This window comes from Gracilinanus agilis, chromosome 3 (genome assembly GCF_016433145.1).
Source record: "Gracilinanus agilis isolate LMUSP501 chromosome 3, AgileGrace, whole genome shotgun sequence".
Classification (NCBI taxonomy): domain Eukaryota; kingdom Metazoa; phylum Chordata; class Mammalia; order Didelphimorphia; family Didelphidae; genus Gracilinanus; species Gracilinanus agilis.
In genome coordinates, this window is record NC_058132.1 from 588709744 (window position 1) to 588733040 (window position 23297).

Genomic DNA, 23297 nt, shown 5'->3' on the forward strand with positions numbered 1-23297 from the left:
CGTCTAATTTTAACCATTTGTTCATCTATTTCTTTTATCCCCAAAATTCCTGAAAAATTTAGAAGTTGCTATTTTTACAGGTCCAGCGAAGAAAAAAGGACTAACCTTTTTTTTTGCCGGACCTCACGGGGAATTGTAAAAGTGAAATTTGGGAAATGTATCAAACTACATTTCCTGTGGTCCAACGGGTTTCCATTTCCGGGTCTTTGGGGGCATGGGGAGGTCTACGTCGACGCAGAGAGGGTTTAAATCTCCTGGGTTAGGAGGGAGTGGCTCTCTTTGCGAGTAGGCGCTTGGCTAGGAGGAGTAATGGAGGCGGCAGTTTTGAATGCTTACAAGCGCGTGGTCTGATAACTTTATCTATAAACATGGCTTTAATTAAAATACTAATATATATATATTTATACAAGCCTTTATGGTTTTTCATATTTACATTATCTCTTATTAGAATGTTAATTTGTGGTTTTCTAAGTCAAGTTTTTATTTGAGTTTGACACTACTGGGTAAGATAAACCATATGCAATTATATAGTCCCAACATATTAAAAGATATGGAAGAGCACCTCTATTTCATTGGGTGGATCTTCTATGGACAATTTAGGGAGAGAAAAGAGTGTGAAGTGCCCAGAGTAATAAACATGGAGACTGAAATCTGCATCAATGGAAAGAGTATTCCAACAAGTTATCATAAATCCTGCTCAGGAATCCAGGTATGGTAACAATGAATAGATACTAATATCTACTGTATTGAAGAAAATGAGAAAATTAATGTCACCATTATAGTTCTTTGTTTTATGGGTTGTAAATAGCTATAAAATATGTAGTATACAGAATTGGGGGATATAGTTTTTTCTAGCTTTGGCTGAGTTCCAAAATCAGTTGGGCTTTTAGAATCTTGAGGAGAGAGGCAGTTGACTGGATCTTCCGTGGAGGGAGGAAGTCAATGAGGGAGCTCTTAGATTATCTAGCTTCAATTTTGAAATTTAGCCTAGCATTGATATATTTACTTAAGAAATTATTATTTTAGATAGACCCTTTATATCTTTCTTTCCTAATACCATCCTGCCTTTCCTCCCTTACCTTAGTGGCTGTGGAGTTTATAAGGAGAGAAATTATAGAGGAGTTAAATCTGTGAAGAGTTATCTAATTGACAGCATTATTTATAATTTAATCAAATCATCTTTTATTCCCTTTAGATAGCATTTTGTAAAACTGAGTAAGGCAGGTCCTTACTCAGATTCCATCTTTACTTCCCTTCCCCCACCTGAGGTTCCTGAGATAACTGATAAGGCTTTCCTTTGATCCACCTTCCTAACAAACATCCTTTCAAACAAATAAATCCCTTTGTGTTTCAATAGTCCTATTTAGTGTAATTTGTCTGTTAGTTATCAAGAGGGAAGAAGAGGGAAAGAGACAACATACTTTGGGCTTAGAGGGTAGCTGGGGCATCCATCTTGAAGGAAGGTGTTACTTCAAAATAGGTCCCTTCCTGTGAAATTAACTAAAGCCCGTTTGTTAATTTCAGTCTAGTCTATTTCCCTCAGCTTGTGTTAGAGTATAAGTCCCAGTCTGTAAGCCTGCTGTGTTAGTCTGTTTAGTTTAACTTCTTTCTCCCAAGAAGATCTCTGTCTCCCTTCTGTGTTATACTCCTGACTTCAGTCCTTTTATACCCTGAATCTCCTTTAATCCCAGCCTACCTGTAGCCTAGTTTACCCACCTAACAAGTCTCCAACATCCTCCTTTCAATTCCCTTATCCCAAACACCTTTCCTCAAATTACCCTCATAACATTCTGGCGAGCCAAGTCATAGGAAACCTATCTTCTGAAGAATAGAAAAAGAAAATGAATTGCACAAGATTGATTTTTATATTAAGGAGTCTGTCGCTGCTTATATGGTCTTTTATGCAGGGAATGTGTGCATTTTGGCTAGTAAAAGTACCAAACATGATACAGCAATTAATAGAAATCTACGACTATTATAAATGGTTTGCATTCACTTTAGCTGAATGCATATGCTTCATTCCAACAGCAGTAGCAATTGTTCTGGCTCTATGGCATTTTTTGACAATTTTAAAAGCGGTCCTGACTCATCTGTTTAACTATTATAAGGCATCTGATTCAAAACAAGGAAATGATAACAAGGAACTAGTTGAGAACATAAAACTACTGTTCCAAGTGTTGAGGCAATTACATGAAGGGAATGAACTCGATAAACATACCATCTTACAACTTGAAATCGTAGAATCAAAATTTTTTGGGAAAAAGGAAACAGAAAGATCAACCAATACAGAATGCAGTGGTCTCTGTCCTACCAATAGTAGACAGGACTATTGTGCAACCTGGAGAGGGGGTGGTGCATGTCAAAACATACAAGGCATTCACTCCTAGTGATATGGAGGTTTTAAAACGCCGTTTTCCCATTTTCTACGAAAAGCCTTACAAAAGTTTAAAAGAATTGAAGCGGGTGTTCACACTTTTTAACCCTAGTTTCGACGATGTCGAATTTCTTTTGGGGGAATTTTACACTCCCTCGGAAAAGGAAAAATTCCTGACTGAAACTAGAACAAACCCCAATTTAGAATCATGGCCATTAGTACATCAAGATCTAGATTTCACTCAACATGCCAACATGAGGTACTTGTTAAGATGCAGGGCTGATCTTATCGAAGCAATGAGAAATTCTGCAAAAAGGTCAAATGCATGGCAAAAATTTGAGAAACTGAGGCAAGGGGAAGAAGAGCACCCGAGCAGTTTTCTAGACAGAGTTATTGAGGCTGCTGAAGATACAAGATACAATCGATCATATAAGGAGACAATTTGTAAAGGGAACCTCAATCCCAATACAAAATTACTTCAGGCAAAGTTGTCCACAGTGGGAATCATTACCACTGGAGGATATTAGGAATCATGCAGCATATATACATGATTCCAAACAGAAAGAAGTGAGAATGGCTAGGCAATCTGACAATGAGAAAGATGAGATCACAGCAGACTTGAAGAGGCAATTAAAACAGTCAAAACGAGAGAAAGAAATTGAAGAGGTGAAGAATTTTGCTCTTCAGACGAGTAGAAACCAGTTTAGACAACCTGCCAACAGCACCCCAAAATCAAAATCAGCACCCCGATGCTACTTGTGTGGGAAGATCGGGCACATGATTCATTTTTATAGATATAAGCAACAAATTGATTTTTCAAAACCCAATAATCAAAGAGATAATAGAAAAACATTTTATAATTCAAAGTGGGCTAGAAATAATGAATCAAATACATATAATCAAGGAAAACATACAGATACTTGCTGCAATCACACATGCAAAAAGTACAGTCAAACACCTTCATTAGATGAAATGGAGAAATATATACAAATGGGCACGAAACCGAAAAAATCATTATGAATCGAGATTTCTAATTTAAAACCTATTAATCAGTGTAATTTGGGTGTGGCATAACAAATAACTTTAATTTACCTATATAATTATATTGTAAAACAGGATCAGACTATTCAAAATATAAAACTTGTGATGTTAAATACAGATATATAAATCCATGATAAATCACTGAGATGAATTAATCACTATAACAGAGAAAGAAAACTTTAATTCAAGTAAACAAAAGAAATACAAATGGAATTGAAGTGAATGAATTTTCTTTTTTCTTTTATGCTATTCTTATTTACTCACTCCAGATATAGTCACAGAACATTTCCAGGTTATAAAAATATGATTATATACCCTGCTCTTTCTGGGTCTGCAGGGTCCACTATCAATCACTCAACAAATGGCTATTAATCACCTACTACATGCCAGGCAGTGTGCTGAGTGCTATAGATACAAAGAAAGGCAAATACAGCCCCCTCAATCTCCAGGGGCTCATTCTAATAAGGGAGAAAACATGTGAACAACTATTTACACATAAGGTATGTATAGTGTAAATGGAAGAAGAAAAAAAATGATACTTTGTGTTTCTTTTCCTTCCTGCTTTCCATAGCTGCACTCCTGGCTCAATCCTAGGGTCACTAATTTACAACTAGTGGCGTTATGGGTGACAGCAGAAGCCAATTCTTTCCAGTATGTTTGGGATCCTCTTATGCTTTGAACATGCTCCCCTCATCATCTTTAGGCACTGACTCTTTCCAGTCATTTCTGCTACATCTTATTCCTCCTGGATCTTGCTCGCAGGGAGCTGTCATCATCTCCATAAGGTATTGGTTGATAAAGGCTTAATGTGCTATCCTTTTCAGGGATACTGAATTTTCATAGAGGCCATGTGATGAATTTTTATATCTCAAGGATGAATATCTAATGACGGGTTTTTAGTCACTCTCTTAAATGCTGCAAGGAAATATATTTTATTCAGCATCTACCATGAGACTTTGCACTAAATACTTAGTAAATGAATTAATTTTTAAATAGGGGAACATGGGGAATCTTACCAGATTCCTGCCCTCCCGCTATTCTCTGCCTCACCTCCCCACCCCCATGCCACTCCATAAAACAAGCCTTACAAAAGTATATCTGAGAGATATGGGAAAATGATAAGTGGGAGGTTGTTTTGACCTCATGAGAATTTCTGGAGACACAAACAGATCCTTTTTTCAAGCCATGGGAGGAGAGTGATTCTGTGTATAGCCATCGTCCAGACTTTTATAAAAACTATTCTCTGACCCTGGAATAAGAGAATCAGGATATTGTGTTCTTTCAGATTAACTGACTTTAGAGTCAAAAGCTAACTGCTGACCATTATCCTTAAATCGCAGCCACATTCAGAGGGTTAGACTCAGAGAGAAGAGATAACAGCTCCTATAATGAAAAACTGAATGAACATAGAGCGAATTGTGAATATAACTTAGCGGATTTCAAAATTTGAAATATCCTGCCTTCACAGTCTCCAAGGCCCGCATGAAAACTAAAGAGAGGCAGGTCTAAATGGGGAAAGAAGTATGGCTTAATGAAAATATCAACTAGAACAGTGACAATGTTAGATGTTTTCCCAAGAGTTTTAAAAACACTTTTTTTCATTCCTCATTCCTTCTCCTACTCATATATTCTTGTCTGAGTAGTACCTGAGATGTGCAGGACACTGTGACTGAGATGAATTTGTCATCTTTTTTAGCTCATTCAATATTTTTTTTGAAGTGGTATATGTTTATGGAAGTACCTCTAAAAGACTCTAAGAACAAAATGCTTAAAATGCTATCCCAGACTAGGTCTCTGGTCTATTTATGATAAATTTGGATGAAAATTTGAATTATATGAACCATAGTTGTTTTTTTTTCCACACTAGAACAATGGCTGTTAGGAATCTTATGAAGACAGTGCCTGATGTTTGAGGGAGAAATCCGAAGTTCTGCCTTAAGTGACTAGAAAGGAGTCTAAGTACAACTAAGTCAATTAGTTTGTCAATAATCAATATTCAATATCAGAATTAAATTGTCTCAATAATCAATAAAGTATTAATAAATATCAAATATTTATTAAGTAGCTACTATGTGCCAATGCTATGTAAGAATAAAGAATGAAATGATCTCTGTTCATAAGGAGTCTATATTCTAATGAGAGAAGACAATTACTAATATAAATATAAAGTTAATAAATACAAAACAGGGTGTCAGAAGCTGAGGGGGTCAAGAAAGGCTTCATATGGTTGGTGTTCAAGCTATTGTTATTTAGTCATTTTTCAGTTGTGTCAGACTCTTGGTTTCCTCATTTAGGGTTGTATTGGCAAAGATAACAGAGTGGTGTGCCGTTTCCTTTTCTAGCTCATTTTACAGATGAGGACACTGCGGCAAACAGGGTTGTGACCTGTCCTGGGTCACACTTCTAATAAGTGTGTGAGGCCAAATGTGTCAGATCTCCCTGTCTCCAGGCCCAGTGTTCTATTGCACCACCTAGCTACCTAGCTGTTTGAGCTGTCTGTTAAGAGAAAAGTGAGACTATAGGAAGTGTAGTAAAGAGAGAATGGATTTTGGACATATGGGCCAATGTAAAGGTACTATGATGGGGGACGGAGTGTCACGGGTGAGAAATAGCCAGTTTGGATCAATGGAAAAGTGAAAAAAGTGTAGTAATGTTCATTGAGACTGGGAAGTGTCACTGCAGACATGCTGCAGTTAAATGGAGATGTTTATGCTTTGTGTAAGGGCAATGGAAAGCCCAGTGGCTTAGTGACAGGGGAGTCACATTGTTGCCAGCGGGGTGTAGACAGTCTGGGGGTGGGGAAGACCAACTGAGGAAAAAAGTGATGTGTGAGAGGAGAGAAGGTGAGAGTGTGGGAGAAGTAGAAATGGCAAGATTTAGTGACTGATTACCTCTGTGGAGAGATGGAGAACCAAGAATAATGCTGAGGTTACCAACCTAGGAGGCTTGACAGAAAGAGAATTTCTGGCAAGGGCTTGGGGAAAAGATGAATTCAGTTTTAGACACGCTTAATTTGAGGTATCTCAGGGACATCTAATATAAAATATCTAAAAGGCAACTGGTAATATGAGGCCAAAGAACTGATGAGATTAAGCCTTTATATATGGGCAGCTAGGTGGTGTAGCAGAGAGAGTGTCAGGCCTAGAGTCAGGAAGACCTAAGTTCAAATCTGGCCTCAGAGATTTACTGGTAGTGTGACCCTTTGCAAGTCACTTAATCCTGTTTGCCTCAGTTTCTTTATCTATAAAATGACGTAGAGAAGGAAATGGCAAACAACTCTATTATCTCTTAAAAAAACCCTAAATGGCATCACAAACAGTGAGATGTGACTGAGAAAAATGAACAAACCTATATATACATATAAATTTGTGAGTCATCTGCATAAAGATAAGTTAATCCATAGGAGTTGATGATGTTACCAAGACAAAAAGTATATATAGAGAAGAAGATTTAATTCAGAGCCTTGGGGGGGTGGGACAAACATCTACAATTAAGGGTAATGATATAGATGATGAACCAGCAAAGAGACTAGAATCAAAATAGACTAGTGTCACAAAAACATGGAAAGGAATGTGCCTAGCAAGAAATGGTGGTCAACAGTGTCAGATGCAACAGATAGTTTAAAAAAGAAGACTGAGAAAAGATCATTACATTTGGGAACCAAGAGACCATTGGTAATTTTATAGAGAGCAATTCACTGAGAGAGGAGACTGAAAGATTGCAAAGACCAATCATGTTTCCAGAAGAGTCATGATGAAGCCTACTACTCACTTGATTCATGTTGCAGAATGAAAATATATATATATATATATATATATATATATATATATATATATATATATATATATATACACAGCCAATGTAGGAATTTTTTTCACTTGACTATGCAAATTTGTTACCAAGATTTATTTTTTGTTTGCTTTTCCACTTGGTAGAGAGTGATAGGGGGAGAGAAATTTAATTTTTTAAATTGAAGTAATAAATTTAAAAAATATAGAGTTCAACTCCACCCTCCTTTTTGGGGGTAGTATGTAGCAATGGATAAAGAAGAATTATGAATTGGTAGGATCTTGGTTCAATTCCTGCCTCTGATACATAATGGCTGTGTAACATTAAATAAGTTACTTAATCTTTTAGTGCCCCAGGAAACTCTCAGAATATGGACTGCATGGCAAACAAAAGAACTTGCACTGGTTTCCTTATTGAGTTCCCTACACCAATGAAATTACAAGCCTTAGATCAAAAGATACTCAAACACAATCTCCTGTTCCCCCCAACCCCTGCCCTAACCAGTTTTTATGTAGTCCCTTAGATGACACTGGAAATCCTTAATAATGGATTTTTAGAGCCAAATTATGGTGATAATCCAATTTCATTTGTTCTTAAGGCTCCCTAAATTACAGGAAAACAGGTTCCTTACCATCCATACACATTAATATACTATTACTGCAGAGATCAATCCTCTCATGCAATCTGAATCCATTAAATACAAAGACTGAAAAACTAAATTGAAAATTTAAATTAATGACTTCAAAATGAGTAACTTTAGAAGGCTGAAGCATAACAGATAATATAGTCGATATTCTGACACTGTTTATACAAGTGTATAGCTTACTTTTCAAAATGCTGTTGAACAGGGGTGGGGAAGAATGGTCTCAGGTTCACAGGATCATCAATTTATATGGCTAGAAGGGGCCTTAGAGACCATCTAGTTCAACCCATTCATTCTGTAGATAAAGAAACTGAGGCCCAGGATAGACACTTATGATTTATTCACAGGCAAACATAAAGTAAAGATGAGAGGTGGGATTTGAACCCACATCTTCTGGCTCCAGCACAAGCTATTTTTCTTTGAGCTGATGCTGCCTGATTCTTATGAACCTTTACCTCATTCCTGAAAGTAATCTGATCACACCAAGTCACCACCATCACAGTCCTGGCACTCTTTCTCCTTGTTTTCCAAACTGTTGGTAATGCCAAAATCTGCCTGCCTGTGTATTAAACAGTTGCCTTAGACTTCCTTAAATAAAATGAAATTATTTGTCCACTAGATGGTGAGCATGTTTCTCTGACAGTAATAGTGGCTTCACCATGTAATAAATAAAAACACAAGTGTGCTACTGGAAACCTGCTTTCTTTTCTCATGACTTCTATGAAAAGCATTTGTTCAACTTCCCAACAGGAAAACGTCTGTGCTTACAGAAGCTTCTCTAAATGCAGAACAGCTCAGAGATCCAACTTAGGAAGCTATGGAAAAAAAGGACTTGATTTTCTACCAAAAGTCACTTGTCACTGTAAAGATGCCTATTTGAATTAGTTTTGTCTAGACTCTTTCAAAATAACAATATGAGCTCATCTAAATAGAAGAAATCAAGTGTGCTGTTTAGCCCATCATTGATGATTCATTAAAAAGAAAGAAGATTGGATGAAATGTACAAATAATTCACAAACCAAGATATTTAGTCAACTAATCCTTGGATTTCTTCATATGTCATTTCCTCCAAAAGATACCTAAACAGGTTTGTCTTCTACAATAAAATAATGGAAATAAAAAGAGGAATATGATATCATCATTGCAAATGATAGTTATTTTAAAGTTCACAATGTGCTTTCTTCATAACAACCTGAGGAGATATATTAGGCAAGCATTATTATCACCTTCATTTTACAGTTGAGAAACCTGAGGCTCAGGGAAACTCAGTGATTTCTCTAATATCACACAACAAGCAAGCATCAGAGTCAGAGCTTGATTCAGCTTGGAAACTTCAAGTTATGGAGAACTTACTACCTCACAAAGCAGTCTTCTCCACTTTTGGATTGTTCTAGGCAGAACGAAGTCTTTCCTTCTATAGAGTGGCAGTCTGCTTCACTACAATTTTCACCTACTCTTCTTACTTTTGTTTTTTAGGGTTTTTAATGCAAAAAAGAATATATGTAATGCTTCTTCTACATCACTATCTTTAGACTACCTGAAGATAGCTATGTTTCATCCTGAGCCTTCTCTTCCATAAGCTAAATGTTCCCAATTATTTCATCTGATTTCTGCATAAAGCATGATCCCCCTCCCAATCTCTTTACTGTCATGTCCAACCACCTCTGTACTGCTTCAGAGGTCTGTTTCTGTTTCAGCTTCTGACTGCTTCTACATACAGTGTGATTGCCCTTCTCACTTTAGACTTTATGCTTCTGTTAATGCAAGTACTTTGTACACTAGTTTTGTTAGCCTGTTGACAAAGAATTCATCTTGCATTATGCTCAAACCATGTCTTTTCCACTTGTTTCTCCTACTTTGTGTAGTTGATTTTTAAATCCAAGTGCAAGGCTCTAAATTTATGAGCTCAGGGTGCCTGGATGGAGGACTGTGAGGCAGTGCTGAGAACTTGAACATTTTACACACATGCCTTCATTGATGGACTTCTCATCTAGTGATACTCTGACTTGACTCATTTCCCAGTGGTTAACAAACCCCTACTTCTGCTCCCCCAAACTCGGTGATTCCAAAGTATCATTGTCAAAGAACAAAATTCCTGAAGCTCACTCATCACCATCTCTCTCTCAGCCCTATGTATACCCCTACTTTGTCCCCATTCCATACTTGCTCACCCTTTCAACTCTGTCCTCTGTAAAACCTACTCTGAAAATACCAAACTTTTTATGTAAGCCATCTTTCTTTCAGACTCCTTACATATTCTGGTTTGGGGATCTAACTTCCCCCTAACATTGCATCATTAGCCATCTTTTCTAGTATTAGATGTTCCTTCTCTCATATACTGGTCCCTAAATGCTGGTCCCCAAAATGCAGTCAGAATATTATTTCCTCTTGTCACTTCTACAATCCTTTTTCTATCAATATTACTCAAACAACCTTTCCTCTTTTGAAGACCACTCTACTTAGATTCTGGGCTGTTATCTAGCTCTTCTCACAGTATTCATTCTCAATAAATTCCTGCTCTCATATCAGGGGACATGAATATACCATATGTATTTTTGACCTCCAGTCTACTCAGCTCCTAGGACTTACTCCTCCAGTTTATCTGTCATACACAGGGATGGTCACATCCTTTAACTTTGCCAACATGTATAGTATTTTACTTCTATAATCTAGGACTCTGGATTTCTTTTATATGAATATAATATCCTATCATTTTATCTCTTCATATTCCTTACTACTCTTGACCCTATTCTTCAACCTCATTGTGACTTCCAATCCCTTTGCCCCTCATAACTTTTCTCAGTCATCATCCCAACTCTTCTCTATTCCCAATCTTAATGCCTCAGTGAACCAACTCAACTCTCTATTACTCTCTACTCTCAAATGCCTTTTTTCCACTGTCCGGTCATGGACCATGTCTCTTGCCCTCTCCACCCTGAATTAATTCTACAATCTTCTTCCTACATTTCTATTCACATGCTGTTGAAAAGAACTAGAGTAGCTTACGCAATCAGGTGGAATGGGGCCACAACATATTTGTTTTATCTAATCTCAGCTGTGCCCTTCTTGAAATAAATTAATCCTCCTAATCCTACCTAATAGATTCTCTACCCCACTCACCACAACAGCTGTCCCAACCTTTCCTCTCTTTAAGATTTCTCCACTTCTCATCCCAACTCATACTTTACTCATACATACCAAATTAATTAGATGGTGCCAATTGTGTCTTCAGAAGTATAGCATTTGTGATATTTCAAAAGAAAATAATTATTTGATCCCAACTAGCCTCACTCACCACAGTAATTTTTATATATGTATATATGGCTAAAAGCAACAAAGGGATAAATTCTTGTAGGTCTAAAGAAGAGAATACATTTATAAAAAGAAATTTGATTTACAATTATGAAAAATTACAAATTTAAATGACATCTTAGACCTTGTTTATTAACTTTAGCATATGAAAATATTGACTGACTTTCATTTTCTTCAATGTGTAAAATTCAGAGAATCTGGCAAAAATTTAAAAACAGTATCATGTGCTATCAGGCTTCAATTACTCTAAGACATAAGAGTTTAGTTAAAAAGACAAAAGATTTGAATTACCAAAAGAAATACAAATATGTTTACACTGAATGAATCTGCTAATTATTTTTTGCTAGGGGAATTGCTCATGATCAGTCTCTAGCTGTATGTAACATGTATGCAATATTATATACAATGGCATCTTTATTTCAAAGTATTTTGCTTGGTTTATTTTATTGTGTAATGTTCAGGATACTGCTGCAAATTTTAGAAGTTTAGAGTATTTATGATTCAGTTATAAACATGTCCATTTATTTCACCTCTATGGTAATGCATAAAAATTGTTAGAAAATATTATATAGGCAAAGTTGTATTTCTTAATCAGAATTCAAAGGAACAAGCTGTAGATATATGACTTGCAATGTCTTTCCCCTGATAATTTTGTTCATTACAGAGCAATATGGCTGGCAGGAGCCTGCCTTGCCTTTGCTACATGAAAGCACTGTTTCAACTGAGACATACATTTCTAAATGTGAAATAAATTAAACTGCAAATGAATCACTCATTTTTGGTAGTTCCTCTCTACTCTTGGTTGCTCTTTTGTGCACATACAGTAGGCAGCTTCTTGGATTCTTTAAATTATATTTACAGGGGAACTACACTGGTTTGCCTGACTCATTTCTTTATTTCATTATTAGCTCTACCTTTAATTTTGATGCCAGTCTTCCTGCACTTATTTTCACTGTGGTGTGAGGTGCTATGTTATTAGAACTGCAGGACTCACGTTATTTGGAAACAAGGAAAATGGCAAAATATGTCTCCGCTAAAGACATTGACTTTGTTTTTAGACCAGAAATCGGATACATCTAGATGCCTAATTTTTTAAATTCCCAGTGTGGCATTCAGAGAATGCTTACAGTAATAGCATTAAAAACAGTTAAGGCTTTTATAACAGCAGTTCTAGTAAATAGGATCTTGCAAAATGAAATAACTCTTGCAAGATTTTATGTGTTGTAATGTGAGAAGCCATTTATTTAAATAGCTAAAGAAAAAATACTCAACATTTTACTATAAATGTCTATTAAAGCTTCCCTTGTTTTTCTCTAGTTGTAACATTCCCAAAAGCACTTCAGTTATCTGGGTAGGATATTTCAACAACAGTGTGGTATTTTCTCCTGAGACTTTTCAAAATGGATAGTACCTGTGCAGCTTTTTCTTCTTGCCCAATCATGTTTCTCCATTCCAGAAGAGACCGCTGCAGATGTTCAAGTCCAGTCTCCCAAAGCCTGACAGTGCCTCCCATATCAACGGTAACAACACCACCTTTGCCCCACTCAGCCAAAAGAGCATCTGTGTCTGAAATAGTAGAGATCCATGTTGTGTATGGAGAGAGAAAGTCTGATCTGAAAATAAAAGCAACCAAAATGCAACATAACCATAATAGTAAGATGAAGATAACAATATTTACTTCTAACAACATAGTGAATACATATATATATATATGTATATATATGTGTATATATATATGTACACATACACACATATTTTAAGCTTTGAGATTCTAAGAAGAAAGAGATAGTAAAGTGAAGTTATACGACAGTGAAAAATAGTACAGAAGGACAAAAAAAGATCATTCATGAATCTCTATATAGCTTGCTTTAAAAAAATTACATAAATTCATAATATTAACTTTTAAAGCGATTCTGTTTGTGTTAGTTTTCCTTGTAAATTTCCTTCTGTTTTCTGCGCAAAACATGCTTCAATGACCATCAATTTTTATTTTTACAAAATTATAAGTAGTCTGCTTCTCCCTTCTAAAACTGAACCCCAAGGGGGGGGGCAACCCTTCTCTAACAAATAGGCATATTCACAAAAACAATCCATTCATTGGCCATATCTTAAAACGTATTTCCTTCTGCATTTGAGTCCATCATCTTCCCGTTTCAAGGTAGGCAGTATGTTGTGACTCTTGGTTGGTTATGACATTGATAAAGTCTTCAAAACAGTTCTCCCTTACATTGTTATCATATAAATTATTCACCTTGTTCTACTCACTTCATTGCACAGTTCATAGAAGTCTTGTCCCAGATTTCTCTGAAACCATCCTTTTAATAAATTTCTTATGATACAGTAATAATCCATTACATTAGATATGTGTATGATACATGAATATCTAGTTTTCTCCAACTGTCTTTGCTACAACAAAAAGAACTTTAAAAATATTTTGAGGTGTTAAAGGACATAGTGATATTGCAAGATCATTGGATATCAACAGCTTGTGAGTTTTGGACAGTTTCATATCACCTTGCAGAATGGATAGAACAATTCACAAGTTTACCAACAATGCATATAGCTATCATCTTCCCTTTTTTTGTTGTTTTTGCTGTTTTGTTGGTTGGTTTGCTAATCTGTAGGTAGAACCTCAGAGTTGTTTTAATATGCATTTCTCTAAAAACTGATTCAGAGCATTTTTTTACATAGGTATTTGGATTTCACTAGGTTAAACTTCTTTTTAAAATTTTTTTCCAGGTTATGTAGTTATACATTTTCCAATAATGGTTTTCTGACATTTTGCAGTCCAGGTTTCTTCTCTCCTCACCCCTGAGCCCTTTTTCTTAATAGCGGGTAATATGATATAGGTATACAACACATATTTCCATGTCTCTCACATTGTAAAAGAAGACACATATTGCTTACAATAGAGAAAAATTCATGGAGAAAGTAAAGAATGGGATGTTTCAATTTGCATTCAGACTTTGTCAGTTACTTCTATAGAAGTGGATACCTGTTTTCATCATGAGGTCCTTGGAGTAGTCCTGGAACCTTGCATTTCTGATAATAGTTAAACCATTCACAGTTGATCATCCTTCTGGTTCTGCTCACTCCACTTTGTGTCACTTTATACAAGTTTTTCCAGGTTTTTTGGTGATTTCCTTTTTTGTCATTTCTTATGGCACAATAGTACTCCATTACAATCATAAACTACAACTTGTTCAGCTATTCCCCAGCTAATGGATATCCCTTCAGTTTCCAGTTCTTTGCCAAAACAAAAAGAGTTATATAAATATTTTTGTAGAAGTAGGTCCTTTTCCTTTATCTTTGACCTCATTGAGATACAGACCTAGTAGTGGCATTGCTAGGTGTTATGTAGAGATGGAAAGCATGGAATCCCTGCAAAATACAGGGACAGCCTCACCCAGAATTCCAGGGGACCCCCCTGGAGAACTTTGGGTAAGGGGGCAGTTGAGAAGGGTTGAGGCAGTTACTTTGTGGAGGTTAAAGTGAGCAGAGTATTCCATGCTTTCCATCTCTACATAACATAGGTCAAAGGGCATCCACAGTTTTATGTTTCTTTGGCTATGTTTCAAAATTATTTTCCAGAATGAATGGTTGTAGCAGTTTACAGTTCTACCAGCAGTGTATTAGTGTCTCAATTTTTCCATATTCCCTTCAACATTTATCATTTTCTTTTCTTTTTGTCATATTAGCCAGTCTGATAGGTATGAAGAGGTATTTCAGAGTTGTTTTATTTTACATTTTTCTTGTTAAAGGTTGGCTTTCTTTTGAGAAACTACCTTTTCATATCCATTTACCATTTATTCATCAGGATATGGATTTTTTATGAATTCAAATCAATTTCTTATCATGGATATCAGATCTTGGAGATTAGAGAAATTTGCATAAAATATTTTTCCTTACTGTTTCTTTTCTTATTTTAACTACCTGGATTTTGTTTGGGCAGACCTTTCAATGAAAGCCTGGTGCAGACTCTATCAATTTGCTTGACTGATGCAATTTCTCCACAAAGACCAACAGGAGACCTTGCATCTTAAAAGAGTTTGATGATGTATGAGGTTAAGTGCCTTGAAGAAATTTCAAAAGCATGTGTGGATGTTTTAAAATCGGTTCTGGTTATTATCCCATGTGGTTGGGAGGAGCCTTTATTAATTGACTAGATAGCTATTGGAGTCTTCGAAAAAAGGTCTGGGTTAGTTTCAGTCACCTTTTAGCGTCAGTAGTGTCTGGAGGTGCTTCTTGACTCTTTTAATCAAGGAAAGAAGTGGAGTCTTCGAACTTTGGGAGAATGAGGTACAGGAATCAATGCCCAAGATCAGAGCTCCAAATAATAAGGGGCACTTTTTGGAACTGATTTTCTGGACTAATGCCATTGAAAGATAAAATGAGGACTCATCATAGCCATGATATTGCTTTTGGATATGAAATTGGTGGTACCAATGCTACATAGGGACTGAATTAAGTTTTGAGTATATTTCTCCAGAGCTTAGGGTATTATAGAAAAGAGTATGTTCCGGAAGTATCAGGACAAATGTTTGTATGTTTTTGCTATTTCTTGAAACTAAAAATTTCATTGTAAAATGCTAAGAGATGTTAAGTGATTAAGTGGAACTAGAGTATAATTACTGGGCCCCTAACAATAGAATGGACACAGCCAGTGAGTTAATAAGCATCAAATGTTAGTAGATATGCTCATTTCTCAGAGAAACCCAATTGAGGTCTCAGAAAGTGATGTAGTAGGTCTTTCTCTGGAAAAGTAAGCTAGAGTGCAATGCCATACTCAAATTTATCTTTTGTCAAATTATATATATTTATCTTCTTTGATCTCTTTTATCTTTTGGTCATGAATCCTTCTTCTCTTTCTATAGTTGTGAAAAGTGGTATCTTCCTTGCTCTTCTAATTTGATGAAGATATAACTTTTTGATATCTAGGTCAGGCATTGATTAGCTTATCTTGGCATGTGATATGAAATATTGGTCTAAACCTAATTTCTGCCAGACCATTTTTAATATTCCATTATTATTAGGTTTCTAATTAATTTTAATCCTTTCTTCAAAGACCATTTATTAAATATAATTTATAATGCATTGTAGTCAATAAGAATATGGGTTTTTTTGCCTTTGCACATTTATTGGTGAGGTTTTAATGCCTTAATACAGTCAATTTCTCTAAAAGTGCTATTTTGCAGTAATCAAATTTAGACTATCACATCTAGTTTTGCTAAAATATTATTCAGGTCCTTAGCTTCTTTCTTGATTAATTTTCTTATGAGATGTATTTAGGACTTTAAAATATATACCGAGATTCCAACTATAATCCCAAATTATAGATTTACTATTTATTTCTTCCTAAAAATTAATAACTTTTTCTTTCAAGTATTTAGATGAGATGCCATTCATGCATATTAAATATTGATAGTTATTAATTGTCTGAGTTTCTGTCAGTAAAATAAAATTTTCCTATTTTAATTAATTGTTCTTAGAGCTATGAACTGATCTAACTATTCTGGGAAGCAATTTGGAAGTAAGCCTCTTAAATCAGTAAATTGTACATAATTTCTGATGCAGAACTACTACTTCTAGGCTCATTCCAAAGAGACTAAATAAAGAAAAAAAGGATACTTACATACAAAATATTTATAGCAACTATTTTTGTTATTGAAAAGAACAAGAAACTAAGGGGATGCTTAAAATCTAAAATCTGGGGAATGGCCAAACAAATTATTGTATATGAATGTACAGGAATATTATTGACCCATAAGAAATGATAAAAGGGATGACTTCAGAGAAACATGAAAAGATTTGTATGATTTTAAATGAATGAGCTGAGGAGAACCAGAATAATTTATGTAATAATAAAAACATCATAAGACAAACAACTCAGAAAGACATAAAACTTCGATCAATGCAATGCTACACAATAATTCCAGTATCATAATGATGAAGTGAATTATTCCTGATAGAAAGGTGGTGAACTTGATGGAGAGGTGATGGCCAATGAGGAAACTTGTTTTGCTTGACTAGGCACATTTGTAACAAGAGTTTTTCTTTTTCCAATTTGCTGGGGAGGGAGGTTAGTGAAAGGGAAGGAATAGAGTTCTCTACTTCTGCCTATCCTGTTCCGAGAAGAAATGGGAGGGGAGGGGAGGGAAAGGGAGGAAAGAGGAGGAGATTGAAGGAGAGAGAAGGGAAAGGGATGGGAATGGAAGGGAGGGGGAAGGAATGAAGACCAGAAGGAATGAGACAGGCTGGAAAACTTTGAAAGTTACATGTTGAAATTATTATATATTTACAAAGAAAAACACATTCTACATAATAGAGATTGACAATTTCATTTGCAAGCATCTCTTGTTCCACAATCTTTTGGGACACTTTTTGGAAAAATACACAGTGCATCCAATGAGTCTTGGATGTTTGTTGCTACAAACACCTAATTTAATTTATTTATTTATTATTAAAAAAACAAAACCTTAACTTCTGACTTAGAACCAATACTAAGTATCAGTTCCAAGGTGGAAGAGTGGTAAGTGCTATGCAGTGGTGGTGATGGTGCGGGGGAGGGAAGTGACTTGCCCAGGGTCACACAGCTAAGGGTCTGAGGCCAGATTTAAACTCAGGACCTCCTGTCTCTAGGACTGGACCTCTATCCAGTGATTTACCTACCTTCCCCCAAACATCTATTTTTTAATGACCAATATTCTGTCAGCAGTTTTATAAGGCTGAGAAGTACAATGATCTCAGAAGAATTAAATGGCAAGTAACCCAAAAGGTAATGAAAAGACACCTGGTAAGAATAAACTGCCAAATTTTACTGAAGAGAGTGATAATTTTTGAGTCAGAAATACCCTAAATGACATCATCATGGACAAGGAGTAGGCTGATCATGTAGCCAGATGAAGCATAAATGGTGGACAGTAACTTATCAGTGAAGATGAGAAGATACTTAGGGGTTGCTTACTGGATACCCACATTAAATGAGATCATAGATCTTTCGAAGAAGTGTGGGTACATTATGTTTTCAAACATCATCTTTGTTATTCTAAGCACAAGAATCAAACCAGAGTGGTACAGAACCACTGGGATCTCTAATAAGAATATGAATGACAAATGTATTGAAAAATAAAATGCCAACAGAACAATATGGTTAATACTTTACAGACATTTGGCACAGGAACAAAAATGTACTTCTTTTTTTATCTATGATATATTCCTTCAAAGTAATCAGTAACAGTGGATTAGATAACTGCTTATACTGTCCAGCTATGCCTCTCAGTTGCCATTAGGAAATTGATGCTTTCTGTTTGAGGGATAAAGGAGACAGTTTTTCTGGGTAGAATGACACAATCTTACAATCCATCCCTCATTCACTTGGCATCTATTAGTTGATAAAAGAAACATATCCCAAGGACTGAGTTATATCCTCAGGATTTACCAAATAAACAAATCAAAGAGATTCTGAAGCAGTGCTCTTACCACTTCAGTTGGAGAGGAGAATAAAAACATAATATACAATCGGTATAATTCAGGAGATGGTTTTAGGAAAAGGAAGAAGTACTAGAAACACCTAGGACATAATATATTCTTGCATTTCTAAACTGTTTTAAGATGATCTCACAGAAGGACTCAAGGAAGGTAGGACTTAATTGAAAGTAAAATTTCACTTACATATGAAAGTCTGTTGACTTTATTAAGAAAATAAGAAAAAACTATTGATGATGATGATGGTGAGATAAAGTGGTAGTTGGGACTAATTATAGTCTATCCATGGGAAAATATTACTTGAAATTCTGCCAAGGACATCTGAGATGCATAGTACTCTGTTGAGGGCTGTAAATAACAGCTGTTATTAAATAATAGCACAAGGGAAATTTAAATTTACATGGGCAATTTTTTAAGACTTCAAAAAAAAGCTGAAGAAATAATGTTTACTATAACTTGCTTTAAAGGTCTAGAGTCATATTCTGACTTTCTTAGGAATATACTCATGGACATCTGTAAAATGAAAAAACCTCAACATGTGGATGCCAATATTTAGGCATTTCTGACCTTACTGAAATTTATTTACTTGAACTAAAACAAGTATTGTTAGTCCATGTAATATTTAATGACAAAAGGTGCCAGGTTGTACTAAGAATGCGCAGCTTCTTATGCATCCAGCTGGGTCATTACATACCTTTGCTAAAGAGAAACCAAACTGAACCAAAGTGAACAACTCTCAAAGTCTGACTACTATTGTCTGCTACATAAAACTGGAGTTCCTTTGCCTGGCATTTAAGGCCTCCACTCCTTATCCCCTTCTTGAGTCTATCTCTTCCTCAGCTTTTCTGCCTTTTAACATACTGTTCTCTTCCATACATGCTACACTTCCAGAAAACTAAGGTACTTTATACCCCCTAAACAAGCCTTTACTGTTTCCATGCCAATGTTTTTGCTGTTTTTTTTTAAACTAGAATATTGTTCCTCCTTTTCTCCTGTTGAATTTCTTCAAGTTCAACTTGAATGATTACTCTTCTAGGAAGCATTCTCTGATCTGTCTTTTCATACTGACCTCTTCCATAGCAGTTTTGTCATTCTCCAATTCACTTATTATGTCACACCATGCTTTAAGGCAGTGTGAGTGTGATAGAGTGTTAGGTCTAGGGTCAAGAACCTTGGTTTGTCTTTTGGTTCTACCAATTATTATCCATATAGGTTTGGACATTTAACCTCTCTTGCTCTTGTTTTTTTTTTTTTGTTTGTTTGTTTGTTTGTAATCTGCAAAATGAAGAGTTTAGGCTAGGGGATCTACAGGTCCCTACCAGTTCCAAGTATATTATCTGCTTCAAGAAGGAATAATGAAAGGAGAAGAAGAATATAAATGATTGAAATATTCTAAGATGCTGGCAGTGACTTAAACACAACATGCTCTTCCAGATGTTCCAACAGCAGTAGATATAGCATATAATACATGCAAAAAGGGAAAAGGCATGGAAATATTGCTGGTGATATTATAGGGCAAGGCTGAAAAAGAGAGGACCTAAAGGGCAGGTAGGTAGCTCAGTAGATAGAGAGCCAGGCCTGGAGATGGCAGGTCTTTGACTCAAATCTGACACCTCAGACAGATCCTAGCTGTGGGACCCCAGGTAATCCACTTAACCCCAATCACCTCACCCACTCTTCTGCCTTGTAACTGATACTGAGTTTTGATTCTAAGATGGAAGGTAAGGGTTTACAAAAAAAGAGATTTAAAAAGATTTTAATCAGAAAAGAATGCAGGAAAAGAATCTTTTTCTTTGTTTTCTTCAGTGGATGTAGGGCATATTTACAGAGAAAGTAATTTTATAGTATCTCACTGATATACAAAGGAATCCTCCAGAAAATGAAAAATGTGAATTAATTTAAAAAGTGAACTAATTAAATAACTTTAAATGAATAGGCCTATTCCTATATTTGAGCAATGCTTAAATATTTTTGGAAGCTGACTAGAATGTCCTGAGAAATGAAACTGGTTTCCTGATTGTGTTTGCTTGGCTTTAGAGAGGAAAAGAAAAAAAATACCTGCCACCTGTTTAAATCCCAAGTGAATACTGCTATTAACAATATTTAAACAAATGACTTTTTTTCCACCCAGTATTATGACCACATTCATTTCTGAGGCCTAACACATAAAGTGAGCAGGAAATACTGAGTTTTTAACAATAGTAGAAGTACCATTTCAGATACTGATGAATCAAAGAAAAATAGGATGAAGGTTTAGAGTGAAAACCATTAGATTTACAATGCTAAAATATTTAAAAAATGTTTACAATAAAAGAAAACATTAGTGTGGCATAAAGAATACCAGCAGAATATAAGACAACTTTCATTGGGAAATGAATTACTTATTACTTAGGGATAGGAAAGAGACAAAAATTTATTCACTTTCCTTTTTGGACTTGGTATTGATATATACTGAAATTATCCTGACAGATAATAATTCTGGTAAAAGTAGATTACCCAGGAATAGGGAGGTATCTAAGTTTTTTTGATTGAAGATCTGTAACTTCTATATATCCAGATGTTTGTGGAGGAGTAACATCTGCAAATGAATAAAAGTTATAAGAGCTGAGTAATGAATCATTGCATAATACTGAAATAGAAGACATCAAACTTTGCAGCCCATATCCTGTACAATGAGGTCAAATGTGATTTACAGGGGAGCTCTGAAGTCCTTTCCATGGGCTTTACAGTCAGGTTAGTCCACTCCAATGGGTCTACTCTCATGGTTACTTTGCTTTAGGAAAATGAAATGTTTGTCCAACACTCATGATGGTTTATTGGAAACTGCCTTTCATGTATTTCAAACATAGGTCAGAAGTTTAGAGTTTGTAACTTTATTTGAAAAGTTTTGTACCCAAATTCTCTCTGTTTTTTGAGAAGTGCCTTTAGTTAAGGTCCTGGAAGGGAGGCACACAAAAATATTTTCCATTTCAGAAGGAAAGAAGCAAATCATGGTGAGGCTTTCAAGGTACATATTCTCTTCTCTCTTTTTTGCTCTGTCTGAAGATGTAAGCAGTCATAGAAATTAAAACAGTAAGAAGTTGTATGTGTCTATTTATTTGTGTGGGTGCTGGGGGAAAGAAAGATAAAACTTTTGGAATGTGTACTATTTATTTATGCTTCTCTGACACATCACTGGTGAGTACTGCTCCTTCCAAACTCTCTGTCATCATTTATGCATCTTCTTAATGCCATAAATTAGCCTAGAGGCTCAGGCTTTTTCTCCATCAGACTCTGATTTTAAGCAATAGCACATATAATGCATTTTCATAGTCTTTTCCTCATTAAATTTTGCTTTAATCTTTTATCATCCTTATATATAGTTGTTTCCTTCCTCAAAACTGCCAGGAAGGGCGATAAAAAATTAAAAATTATTTGGCTGGTAAAATTTTTGGGGATGAAAAAAGCAGGTAAAAAGTTTTCCAGAGTTGTCAATGAATCCATAAGTTTTTATTGAGTATCTGCTCTGGGTCAGGAGATACAAAGGTAAAAATGAAACAGTCCTTCTACTAAAAAAATCTATTAGGGGAGATAACATATGAATATAAAAGAAATACAAAGGATTTTTTAGGGTAGAGACACTATCATTTTGGAGGACTAGGAAACTCTTCATGTAGTAAGATGTACTTGAATTGTTTAAAGAAACCAAGGGCTATAAGGCAGTGTGGTACAGTGGACATGGAATTTTGAATCAGGCAATTGAAATCAATGAGTATTTATTTGGTACATATTTGGTACATTGTATGTACCAGGTACTATTATAAGTGTTGGAGATACAAATAAAGTAAAATATAGTCTCTTTTCTAAAGGAATTCCAAGATTAATGAAGGAAACAGCTATGCACAAACAAGCCACAAACAGAATAAACTGGAGACAGTCTCAGAGAGAAGGAGTTAAGACTGAGGAGCAAATGGAATGGCTTCCTATAGAAGAGGATTTTAGCTTAGACCTTAGGGAAGCCAAGAAGCAGAGATGAGGAGGGAGAAAGTTCCAGTCATAGGGAATAGCCAGTGAAAATATCATGAGAGGGAGGAGATAAGAGTGTGAGAAACAGCAAGGCCAATATCACTGGCTGGAAGAGTATATGATGGAGAGCGAGGTATAAGAAGGCTAGAAAGTTTATGGTTATGAAGGGTCTACCTCTCCTGGTTATTTTGCCTTAGGGAAATGAAAAGTCTTTCAAATACTCATGACTATTTGTAGTCAGAAACTGCTTTTCAAAACCACTTCTGTTATTACTATTATAAAAGCCAAACGGGGATTTTATATTTCATCCCGGAAGCAATAGGAAACCACTGGAGTTGACTGAATAGGAGCGTGGCATTATCAGACTTGTGCTGTAGAAGTTTACTTTGACAGCTGTCAGGAAGAAGGACAATAAAGGGAAGACACTTGCCCAGATTCGGATCCCCACTCTACCACTCATTGTCTGAGGGACCTTTGACCAGTCACTTAGCCTCTGTGGCTCTGAGTTTCCTCATCTACAAGATGAAGGAGCTGGACTTATCTCCAAGATCTGTTTTCACTCTAAATCTATGAGCCTGTGAGAAGAAGAGGAGAAAAAAGTTCCTTCCCGGCATGACAGGCAGCCAGGGCAAAGAGAGAGAGAGAGAG

At 35.8% G+C, this 23297-nt stretch overlaps 1 protein-coding gene across 1 annotated transcript in view; it reads right to left on the reverse strand.

Moving 5' to 3' along the window:
• Nucleotides 1-23297, reverse strand: part of VWA8 (von Willebrand factor A domain containing 8) — a 519173-nt gene that overhangs the window by 109991 nt on the left and 385885 nt on the right. The window contains exons 36-37 of the mRNA XM_044669384.1: nt 21141-21222; nt 12571-12772 (exon numbers count right to left, since the gene is read on the reverse strand). Coding sequence (XP_044525319.1) covers nt 12571-12772; nt 21141-21222 — 284 coding nt within the window. The remainder of the gene's footprint in view (nt 1-12570; nt 12773-21140; nt 21223-23297) is intronic.